The sequence below is a fragment of the Thunnus thynnus genome, chromosome 12 (assembly GCF_963924715.1).
Source record: "Thunnus thynnus chromosome 12, fThuThy2.1, whole genome shotgun sequence".
Taxonomy (NCBI): domain Eukaryota; kingdom Metazoa; phylum Chordata; class Actinopteri; order Scombriformes; family Scombridae; genus Thunnus; species Thunnus thynnus.
Window position 1 is genome coordinate 15,597,118 of NC_089528.1, and position 12,296 is coordinate 15,609,413.

Sequence of the window (12,296 nt, forward strand, 5' to 3'; positions counted from 1 at the left end):
TTAACACAGGGTAAGTAAACAGTACCTGATTAAATGCAATAGAGGAAGTTGTAATTCCACAGGAAAGATGTTTTTTGAGGTACCAAAACCAAACCACAAAGCCAAATGGAAAAGGTCTTTCTTGTGATGTATGTTGAGGGGTTGTCAGGTGCACCACACTCTTAAAGTGTGGGAACAAACTGTAGTCTTAATGATTGGTCTGTGTGTGTGTGTGTGTGTTACTGCATTCTTCTGTGCTGGTGTGGAATCGGTTCACCCGATCCAAAATCCTAGTCATAATTAGGTCCAAACTTTCAAAACTGATCCCAGATAAGCAACTAACAGTGTTCTCACATTCCTGCACACACAGACTGATGCAAACACATGCAAGGACACAGATACATATGCCAACCATGATACATACATACTGTACATGCATACTCTTGCTGCCTGCCATCCCTGTTCTATATACTGTAGCATTTACTGTATGTAGTAGAATCAGTAGTATGTCACAGTTTTTATAAGAAATACTGTTGTTTATTAATGTAGAGTTTAACTCACCTTCAAAGTCTCTATGGGAGGTCTGTGGACCTGAAAGAAACATGAAGCAAATGCAAATGCCTACATGACAGAAACGCCTCAGTGGTTGATTTGTTAATTATAACCAATATGGTGAGGGAAAATGTCTGTTTTCACTATCAGATCAGTCTTCATCTGCCTTTCATCTTTTCTTTCTTCCATAACAACCTGATTCCATGTGATTTTATCCTCTACTCTGACAAAGTTAATTAACTGAACTCCAGATGTACATCTACAGATGCTTCTTTCTAATGACAGAAAAAGTGAGAGAGAGCACATGGTAAAATGAAATTCAAGGCAACTCAATTAATCTTTGTAGTCTTTATTATCTATGCATAATATAATTGAAAGTGTCCTAGTTTCACTGTTCTCTGATCATGTAAATTAGTAGGTTTGGTAGAAAGCTCTGCTGCAGGAATCAGAGGCTGAACACTACACGCCGATGTTGCAAGGATGCAGTGCGTTTTAACTTCCAGAGGAACTGTAAACTCTCCGTAATGACTGTGTCATTATGGAGCATCCGGTGATTTATTCATCTCTGTCCCTGGTCCAGGGAGCAGTTTGTTTCTAGAGACACTGCTGCAGAATGACAGATATTACCTTCCAAGAGCTGCGGTGGCTCTCAGTGCCAACATTGGCATCCATATTCTCTTGGATTTTTTTAACTTTACTATTAAAACACATAATACATCCATGACTTTCCCATTATCACCATTGCCCGCTATAACAGCACTTTTTAAAAATTAAAGATAGAGATTAAACGATATACGTAATGTGAAAGGTTTCACTCAAAGTGACAAACTCACTCAAAACTTTTACCGAACTGTGCAGTTCCCGTCAGCTCTATGGAGCATTTCAACATTTTGCAGCTCATTGTTCCGGTTTTCTGCCCTGCAACTTTACTGGTTTGATTCACTCTCATCAGCCTTGTGTCTAGCCACAGCAGGCAGCAATGCTCTGATAAACCCACTATACACTACTGGTCCAGCATCAAATGGACAGAAAACATTGGCAACTAGCTGGTAAATATATAGTGGAGCATTTAGTAGTTGGAGCTATTTTCCTGAGGTTAGTTGTTAAGTTTCTGCTGAATGTGTAAATAATGAGCTGTTTCCTAATTTGTTCACCTTAACTTTATGGGGTGATAATATGTCAGTGTTGTGTTTAGAGCTTGTCGTGCGCTTTCTTCTTCTTTCTTCATTCTTTTAAGTAAACCAATCTTTGCATTCATTTGTATTTTATTGCCTGTAGATTCTAAAAAAAAAACCAATTACCTTCCTTTATGAATTGCCCTATAAATTTGTCCTTTATTTTTCTCTTTAGTGCATGATAATTTACTACATCCAGCCTTTCAGCCAGACGTTTCCTGTATTGGTGTTCAAACATGGAAACAACAGAACACTATATTGAATTCACACACATGGTTTTGGTACCAGTCGTGCCATCAGATTATTGGATAAGATTAACAATAAGTAAGCATTGTCCAACATGTTACAATTAAAAGCAGGACCACCATTTGCTCTGTATAAACAACCACACCTGCCCCCTCAACTCCAGTTTCACTTGAACAATCCTTCTGTCTTCTGTGTTCCCACAGAAATTCGAAACCATAGTTATATATTTAGAAACAAACAGTCACTGTCAGCGTAAACTATTGCCAACCTTGACACCTGGAGTCTTTGGTGATGGTAGTAGATGCATAACAGAAACCAAACTGAAACAGAATACTTTTTTGTCTTTTTGTGCTTTGATGTGATTGCAATGCAGGCCGAAGGGGTACGTTTTTGATCGTGAAGTTTGTGGTTTTTCCGTCGGCTTGAAGGAGTTAGCCTGCTATGTGTCTTCACAGCATGTTCAGCGGTGGCCCAGAAATAACGTGAGAACATTTCAGAGAGGATAGTGCATAAATATCAAATCAAGTCAAGACTTTGGTTTCTAACTGCCAATCATCCAACCAACAATAAATGGTCGAAACAGTCTTGTGATTATTATCACAATTTTCCAGAATACGATCCCATATCCCCAGAAGGTTTTATTCCAGGAAATGCCACCAGTCCTTTTTTTTCTTTTTTGTCTCCATCTGTAACACAATCTGTATGCCACTTCTATTCTTGTCATTTGAATCCTAATTTTCCAATGCCTGGATTCCAACCCATGTCTTTTAAATCATATCAAGTACTCATGTGTACAGTTTTGATTTTGGAATAACAACGTTTTCTGTCAAATATAACCCCTCCCCAGTGACTCCTTCTGTCCTCAGTCGACTCTAGGTTTTTCTTGGCTTCGCTCTCGACCCCTTGAATCCAACCTTTATCCAGTTACTGTGTTTAAGACCTTACTGCTTCTGCTGAAGCGATTAATTTCAACCTCCTCTGCTACCATAACCAAAAACATATAAAAAAAACAAAAATATTAAAAAGTGAAGAAAGTGTTGAGATGATGGAAAGGGAGGTGTGTTTAGTGATCGGGGTTGGGTGTGGGTGGGTGGGGGGGTTGAAGGAGTAAATGCTGCTTATTATCTCTTTCTCCTCCCTTTTCATTCAAACACTTGAGAAGAGGAGGAATAGAGACACTCCCAAACTAACTGCCCATTGGCCCGTAGGCATTTGGGAGAGATTTTAACAATTGAAAAGGGAGAGAGCAAAAGTCTCTGGCAGTGTAGAGGTCTTTCAGTCATTGGCCTGGGCCTGTCAACAGGTGGCAGAGGGAGAGGCTTAGTGAGTGAAGTTCCAAGAAAAGATAGGCAGAAGTAGAAAGAAGAGTTTAAGAAAACCGTCAAGGGTAAGGCAACATTTTAATTGTGTTATTTATTTCTCAGTGATTTAAACTCTGAACTAAATTTGCAATACATGCAATACAGTAGGCTTATGTCTTTTTTTTATAATTGAATTTCTGATTTTGTGAGATAGTGCTGGTCATCATCAACCTGTAGGTATGTGATGCTTTTAAAAGTTTTAGTGTAGATTTTGTTCCAATCAGTATAAGATTTGAAGTCAAGGCTGATAATTCTGCTGTGCTCAATGATGCTCTTGTCTTTTTCTAAATGATTCTAAGGGGACAAATTAAACTTTTTCTTCCTTTTTGGTACTCTTTCTCCCTCTCTCTATCATTTCACACTCCAAATTCCTTCTCATCTTATTCCTCTTTGTCTCCATCCATCTAAACTCCCTTCACTCTCTACTCCAGCCCCTCTCACTTCCACTCTGCTGTCAGGTATTTGACAGTCTAAAGTTTAACTTGACACCTGGAATTTATCAAGTGTCCCGGGACTGTAGCTGTTAGTATCTAAGTTTGGGGTTTGCCTTGCAGCACTTTGATGATGAGAAAGTTCTGGAAATCTTTGTCAGCGATAAATATTGATATGTGAGAGGTTTGACGCACTGAATGAATATATGTGAGCAGTTGTCAAGTGCTGGTGCTCAGTGTATAGTTGCATTTTCTTCTGCATTCACAAGCATTGAAAGCTGTTTTCTTCAGCTTCTTTAGTTTTTTGTGTGTGTTGCTGTCAATAGGTGTGTCTTGACATGAATATGTGTGTGTCTGTTTGTTTGTTGTGTGCCCATTTTATCTTTAAATGTATTCATGTATAATAAAATACATGAGATATTTCAGGAAGATGAAATTTTATTTAGATAGATGAAAACATTTTGAAATTTGAATTAGTTTAAAGGTAATTTCTATTTAAATTAAATATTTATAAATGTTCAGACTACACTGCATAAATCAACAAAGTTATTTTCCCACTGGAGCAGCCGTGAAGGCTTTCAGTTGCTGTAAAATGTATTAGAGTTAATATTTACGATTTGTATATCCAGTTAATATCCACATTGTATTGTAGATAATCCCATATTGTCTGTCAACAAGCCTGCCAGTACTGATTTTCCCCAGTGATAATAGCATATATTTAAGTATAAATATTTATTATAACTATGTGTGAGGGAGATAGATATTCACGCAGGGCTGTCGATCCAGTAGATTTACCTTTAATGCTACTGTGCTGGCTCAGGGGATACACAGAAGCCCTTGCAAAATGAGCTACAGATGTGGGCCCTCAGCCATGTGAAATGATAGAGAGAGGGAGACAGAAAGCAGGAAAGAGAAAGAGAGAGAGAGAGAGACCCACAACCCTGAATGGGCGGTTTATAAAAAGTGTTCAGATTGCATAACGTGACAGCTTTCATGGAAACCTCACAACTCAAACCTTTTTTTATCCACCTTCACAAATTGAAAATGACCCACGGGCACATGAAAGCTACTCAAAACACATTTGTATTATTTCAGAAACTTATCTCTGTCAAGGATTTAGGCTGATTTATTAATGCACGAGTTGTGCTTTTTTTCTGGTGGGTTATGTTTTCACCTGAAAGCCCCAGTGAGGAGAACGGAGCCTCTATGACGCAAGGTCCTTATCGAGGTCTCCTTGTGGTCTGCATGGCAGCAGGAGGCAGACAGAATCATGAAGATATGAGCTCCACTCTCAGACGATAATTGCTTTCAGCCTCGTTTTATTCATTTCAGTTTCCCTGTTCTGTCTGCAAGCTGCTGCGAAAGGAAGGGAAAGGAATGACCACAAACATGGCAAAGTTTACAACCGCATATAAAGGCGCGACCTTGCAGCTCCTCCTTTTAAACCCTCTCATCTTCTCATCCTTAGGCTTCTTGGTTTGGTCCAATGAGATTTGTCTTGAGTTGAAACCTGCCAAAACAATCACCCTTTTGTCTAAGGCTTAATGGCTCTCCTGAGAGGAAAGGGCAAACATGCACAGGCTGACCAGGTCGCCTCTCTCTCTCTCTTTGTATGTGTATTACATGATTTTTGTTCGTCTTTGTTTCACTCGTTTCTTCCCTTTCTCTCTTTCTCTCATCTCAATGCTTGCACAATTAGTTTCCAGAGCTCTGAGAATATATAATATAAAGTAGGACTTTTAGGAAAATCCACCTATAAACACACAAGCATCCCTCACAGCTTGTCAAGAGGCCTTCAGTGAAAAGTGTCTGTGGAGCCAGACAGTATTGTCTCTGTGACTGTATTACTCTTATTACCTCTGGAGGCAACCCACCCCCGCACCTCACCCCACCCCTTGTCTGTAAATGACCAGTTTCACACACATACTGTACACACATGGGCAGAGTCCCACACACTGTTTTCTCCCATATAAAACAGTGAACACTCATCACAGGTAGTCAACAAACATTTTACAGGCCTATTGACATAGCTCTGCTTTGACGCAGAAAAGTTACTGTCAGGAAGGAATTTTTAACTGTATTCACGGACATGTTGAATTTTACTTGCAAGGGTTTCAAAGTCATGCTGAAAAGCTATTAGGATGTACAGAGAGGCAGCATAACCAGACTGAAGCCACTCTGTTTTCTCGCTTCATCCTACAGTCTTATGCATGTTGAGTCGGAGTAACTAATAACAGTCAAGTGGCTTTAAAGGATGAATGTGCTGGACACTGATGGCAAACACAGGGTTTAGCATCTTTAAGTCAAGTTAAGCCCTTCTGCTTTCAAAATAATCAAACTTTCTGCTTTGTGTCTTGACAATCATTTAATGCTACAAACATCCAGTTTTTCATTCATTCAGTGGTATCTAATCGTACTTGTTATTTCACAGTCCAACGATAATCGGCTCCTTCCATCCTTTTATATTTGCGAGACCCACAGTTCAGTCTCTAAATGTTTTGCTCATAGAGACTTAACACAATCTCTCAGGTTTCATTGTTAAAACTGGATGGAAACAATTAGAGAGTTTAAAAAAAAACTGCAGTGCAGAACCAATCCAATTCTTCAGGGCGGCCCTTCATATTGGGGTGGTGACTTGCAGTTCACTATGGAGGAGAATGGGGGTAAAGCATCGTTTCCGGTAAGGCGTGTCCTTGAGAAAACGTAAGAGGTGCATGTTAGTTAGCAACCGTTCTTGCCGTTGTTCAAGCAATAAATCCAACAATCCAGCAATTTATAACTGGGCTTTCAGTCACTCTACCAGAGGGTTTTTATTTTCATAGACCACACAAGCTTAGCTCAGTTTTAAACCTTCACACTAGAATGTTTAATTCAGATAAAAGTCTGAAAAAGCATGTCAGAAACGAAACATTATTATCCATCCTTACATCCATTTAATTATTACTCCATCCATCTATCCACTCATCCATTTGTCTGTTGTTATTCATCAGCCCATCAATCCGTATATACAGTATCTATATATCTGTCCATTCATCCTGCAGTAATCCTGATTCTGACTGCCCCACTTCCCTCTCCATTCCCCATTTCCTCTCTCCATTGATTCCTCCATCTGTCTCTTTCTCCCACATTGGGACATTCTCAACAGTCAGTAGCAGCCCTCTGCTATGCTTGGAAGGTCATAGTGCTATCTTCTCCAAGAGAAATAAGGGAAGGGCCTAAAAACTGTGAGCATCAAATAAAACCTTGACAGGGAGCTATAAACATGCTCGTTAAGCATCTCTGCCCTCCAGCACTAAGTACCATCCCACATAGTATACTGTCTCTAATGTGGCTAACTACTGATCTCTCCATCACACTCTCTCCATCATTCCCTCTCTCTCACCTATTCACTCTCTCTCACTCACTTCATCTCTCGCACTCTTCAGTTTTTTTTGGTCTCTCTCCCCTTACTTTCCATCTGTCTCTCTTTATGTTTCTTTTTCTTCATTTCTGGTTTGCCCTCCTAAGTCTTGGCCATTGATAAAACACTCACTGAAGTCTAAGTTTCGGCCGCCACATAGGGTCAAAAAAAGCAATTTCCCAGTGATGTCATGGCTTGGATTTCTTGCACAGACACCAACCTCAAACTTTTGACCAGCAGCAATCAAACAGACAGCTAAAATAACTAAACAAGGTCAGGCATATTGAGTTTGGACAACTTAAAAACAGATTGCACTAATTACTATTTCTCTCCCTAAAAATGGACTGGAGCATTTTGAATTATAGAGCTACTTGAGTTATGTCCTGCGTAAATCATCTGAAGGAAGATTCTTAGACCAAAGTTTATTTTACTGAAAACAAATTGTGTCCAATTGAGTAAAGTAGCTTTCCACCTTTGCTATTTAAAATATGTAAGACCTTTCCATACCACTGAAGGGGTCAGGTTTTCTCGTGTAAGGTGCCTGCTGAGAATCCCTGTTAATCTGATAATGGTATCATTATGGTGGCCTGGGGGATGAGCAGGTTTTAGGCCCACTTGCTGACATTTTAATGTTCCAGCCAATGCTCACACTGTGTCCAGTGGGATTTTTAGGATCTGTTTCTCTCTGCATTTTTTTTTTTTTACCTTCTCCATCTGTTTTAGTCTTTAATGCTCAATGAGCAAAGAGGGGCTTCCAGTTAGTCAATTTCTCTATTAGCAAACAGGTTAGAAAACAGCTGAATGAATTTACAGAATTACAAATATACAAATATTCTATTCAGCTTTTATAGTTCCCATATTAAAGTGTGGCTAAAACATTGAAATAAGATTGAGGAAGGGAGTTCTTTATCTCTTTTCTGTATCTCCTACCTGATACTGTCCTCTATGGTTATGCAGTATGTGCAGCATTGAAACAAATTTGGGTTTATATATATATATATATATATATATATATATATATATATATATATACTGCTTTACAGTTTTCCAGTTGTCAAGCATCAGAGCAAGGCCCCCTACAATTTATAGCTGAGCATTCAGTCACTTTATTAGAGGTTTTGTGTTTCCATAAACCACACAAACTCAGCACAGTTAGATCAGAAGTTCTTTCTGCTGCTATTTACACTTTTACACCAGAAAGTTGAATTCAGACCAAAGTAAAAAGGCCAGCTGATCGTTAAAACAGGGCTTCTATTTTGAAAGCATGTAATTTGGCTTCTTGGGGAAGCCATGGTAAGGATTTTTGGTTCACATGACATCACCGTCATTAGACACAATGACATCACTGAGGAGGTTCTGCACCCGTTGACGATCTGAAACGCCTGACCGAGCACAATTAATGGTTTAGGGCTAAAGGATCTCTGGTTAAGTGCTGACTGCTCACATTCTGCAGCCATACTGTGGAATGAGAGCATCACACACACACACACATACACACACACACCTCAGTGATGGTTCAGGTTTCCTCAGATTAAATATACAGCAGCGTGCCCCACTGAATGTAATGTAACTTATATATCGTCCAGACAGTATTTCTGTCTTCAGTTCTCTATAGAACACTGACTGGAAAATATAATGTTGACCCTTTTTCAACCCTGGAGACTCAGGACCAGTCAGCCATGACGACAAACATCTACAGTTTCTGTAGTCTGTTATGCAAAGTTCGTGCTGAAGATACAATCTATAAAAAAATGTATAAATTTGCGCTAAAGAACAGATGGAATATTTAATTTCCAAATGAAGTCTTGTCTCATGCCACTTCGTGTGACAATCTTAGAAGTGAATTTAATGTGGCTCAGTAAAGAGTGATGAAATTTATTCTTATGAAAGCTTTTTATGTATGGTAAAATCAAAGAATTAACATTTTGAAAAACATGCTTGTTGCCTTACCTAAAGTCAGGTAACCAATGTTTAGCCTATAGCTTAACTTACCTTCTGCTACAATTAAGACTTTGTTTTTTCTCAGGAGAGATAATTCTACTTCCGCTTCTTTAAAGGGAAAATATGTTTATTCACCTTCTTTCCAAGAGTTAGCTCATCAAACCTTTGGAAAGATGGTGAATAAGAGCATCCCAGGTCCAACTATATTGATCAAATAAACACAACAAACAGTAAAGTAAAAAACTGAATAAGTGTATATCCCAAAATGTTGAACTATTCTTTTACTGATATATTATAGCATGCTGGCACTGCAATGGGTTCACTAATGGTAAAAACTTTTGCATTTTTGTTTTCTATCCCGGAGTACTAACTGCAGTTCAAACCACAAAATACCCTTCTGTCCTCTTTACTGTTTCATGGAAACAATACATTTATGATACGTATTTGGTTTGGAAAGGGCCAATGCCCTTTAAAAGGAATACATTCCAGCCAGTGTTCTGCGTGCACATACATACATGCTGTACAAATTTAGAAAATAATATTGCAACAAGGTTTTTTTAGGCACGTATCATTTATTTCATTCCATAGTTACACTCGAAATTAGCCTAATGGCTCCAGAAATCATTGTAAAATCATTCAAATTTAGCTCATCTCTTATTTGTGCCCTGTGTGCATAGGATGTCTACCTTGTGTCAAAAAGAAACAGTGAAAATTCAGAGAAATTAATAATGACATACTCTTATCTTGTCCTCTAGCCATGACCACTAGATTTCTGTGGAGGGCCCTGAGCCTGCTGGCCCTACTCTGCACCATCTCACGCTTCAGCTTCGCTGACAACCACCTGGGCCCTTCAGCTCCAGAGCAGGGAGTCACCTTCAGCCATGTCTATAAAATCGACATCCCAGGGAGCACCAGTTGTAAACTAGAGCGCCTGCCAATCCAGGACCAAGCAGGTCATAAACAAAATAAAAATGAAAGAGAGAATGCAACTGAGAATAAGTAGAAGCAAGAACAGGAATATGAAAGTACATGGAGCATTCTCCATATATACAGAGTGCTGATAACCAAAACAGAAATACATAATGATAAATGCTTTTTTTTCTGAGATCATATCTACTATCATTGTGTGTGAACAATTATGACCGATATACAGTACCAGTCGAAAGTTTGGACACACCATCCCATTCCCTTGAATGAGAAACTTTTGACTGGTACTGTATTTAGCAATCAAAAAGTTGAATTCTGTCACATTTTGTAGGTCTGCAGACAGAAACCACTACGAATGGAGAAAATGACATCACCTTCAGACACAATCTCATGCTGCAAATGCCCAAGTGTGACTGTGAGGAGTCGGAAGATTTCAAGTCTCTCTTGTACAGAGTTAATGGGTTGGAAGAAGAAGTCAACTACCTGAAGACCCAGTGTGCTCAGGGATGTTGTGGAAGAGGTGGCGCTGCAGGTAGGCTGAATCACAACGATTATATTATTAGGAAGCTGAGCTGAGAGGTCAACCCTTGACCCAGAATTTACAGGATGAACTAGTGGAAAGTGTAGGTTGCAGTAGGGAGGGAGCTGCAGACAATCTTATTTTACACCCTGACAACACTATATTTTCTATGAGCTAGTTTAAAGCAGCGATATATATGTGAAGGGATATGATCAATAAAAAGTAAGTAAAGGAACTACACCTTTACACCTTTACACCTTTCTCTAGGTGTGGACACAAGCTGTAGTGGTCATGGTACCTACCAACACGACACCTGCAGCTGCCTCTGTAACCCCGGATGGGAAGGCCCAGATTGCTCGGTGTCCTCCTGCCCCGACGAATGCAATGACAATGGCCGTTGTGTGGATGGGAGGTGTGTTTGCCATCAGGGCTACACAGGAGACGACTGCAGCCAGCTGATGTGTCCAGACAACTGCAATGACAAGGGACACTGCGTGAATGGAAAATGTGTGTGCTTCCCACACTTCACTGGCGAGGACTGCAGCATCCAGAAGTGTCCCAATGACTGCATTGGTAACGGCCGCTGCGTGGATGGCCAGTGCATCTGTGATGAAGGCTTTTATGGGGAGGATTGTTCATTAGGTAAGCTATGCAAATGCTTAATATCACAAACTTTTTTTGTGTGTGTATAATAACTTGATACATAATTGATGGATATATCTCAGAGTGCTTAAGGGCCCAGTTACAAATAGAGGCTAGAGGCCAGGTGCTCCCTTGGTGTTTTGTTCTCAGGACTGTACATCAATTCCTTCAATAAAGAGTTATTAAAGGGGGAAAAAAGAAAGCAGTAATCTTGTGAACTATCAGTAAGTTTGCTAACTGACAGTTGGCGGAATCTTTGCAAATCCAGAGATTACAATAATTGCATTGAAATGAATTGATTTCAGATCCTGATTTTGTGTTGTAAAGTGGACTATCTGGACAGTCGGAAAGTCTTTGAAAATCCTGGTGAGAAATGTATCTAGAAAAATGTTCAACAATGTATTATAGTCTATTTGTTCCTTGCAGGTCATAGATCATTCATACAAGATTTCTCCCTGAGGGCCATTCTTATCCTGCGTAGCTACCTGCAACATTTCCTATCATGCAGCATAATAACTTTTTATGACCAAGGCTTGAATTTAGTTTAACCTTCTTTATAGAGTCACCTCTTTTGGCTAAGCTGACATAAAACTGTGAATATTAACTGTTATATCATGGAAAACACAGATGCTACAAGCTGCTAAGGGGCCATTAAAAACATAACACTTTCCCCTAAAGCTCAATTCACCTTCATATAAATTTCCGTGCTATAGTATATCATTTAGTAAAACTTTGAGGACATACTTGAATGAATTCTTAAGACTTACACTGTTGCACTTGCACCAGCTGAACAGCTACAATCTGTTTGATTCATGCTTCAGCGTCCATGGCTCATCAGCTGATTGGCGACAGGTCTTTTTTACAGCTGACATTTTGACTTGTAAACGTCGGGATTCAAGTGTCCCAGTACGCCATGACAGTGTGATCGTGAGCCAGTATGCACAGTACCAGGACCCTGAAACCAAAGCAGCTAAATGGAGTACAGCCGTTATTAATTCTGGTAGCTGCAGTTGAAGTATAGTGGAGTCATATTCATGCAGGTACAGAGTTTTCTAAACCAACAGTTCTCACTCTGCTGCTGCCTTATGAATGAGTAATGAATTCTCTCAAATCCCCCATTAA

The 12,296-nt window shown here is 39.5% G+C and overlaps 1 protein-coding gene across 2 annotated transcripts in view; it reads left to right on the plus strand.

The window, feature by feature from the left end:
- The first annotated feature begins 3,124 nt into the window (after nt 1-3,124).
- tnn (tenascin N) overlaps nt 3,125-12,296 on the plus strand; it is a 39,550-nt gene continuing 30,378 nt past the window's right edge. For both annotated transcript variants that reach the window (XM_067605812.1, XM_067605813.1), the window contains exons 1-4: nt 3,125-3,339; nt 9,841-10,038; nt 10,344-10,544; nt 10,800-11,174. In XM_067605812.1, coding sequence (XP_067461913.1) covers nt 9,843-10,038; nt 10,344-10,544; nt 10,800-11,174 — 772 coding nt within the window. In that variant the 5' untranslated portion in view covers nt 3,125-3,339; nt 9,841-9,842. The remainder of the gene's footprint in view (nt 3,340-9,840; nt 10,039-10,343; nt 10,545-10,799; nt 11,175-12,296) is intronic.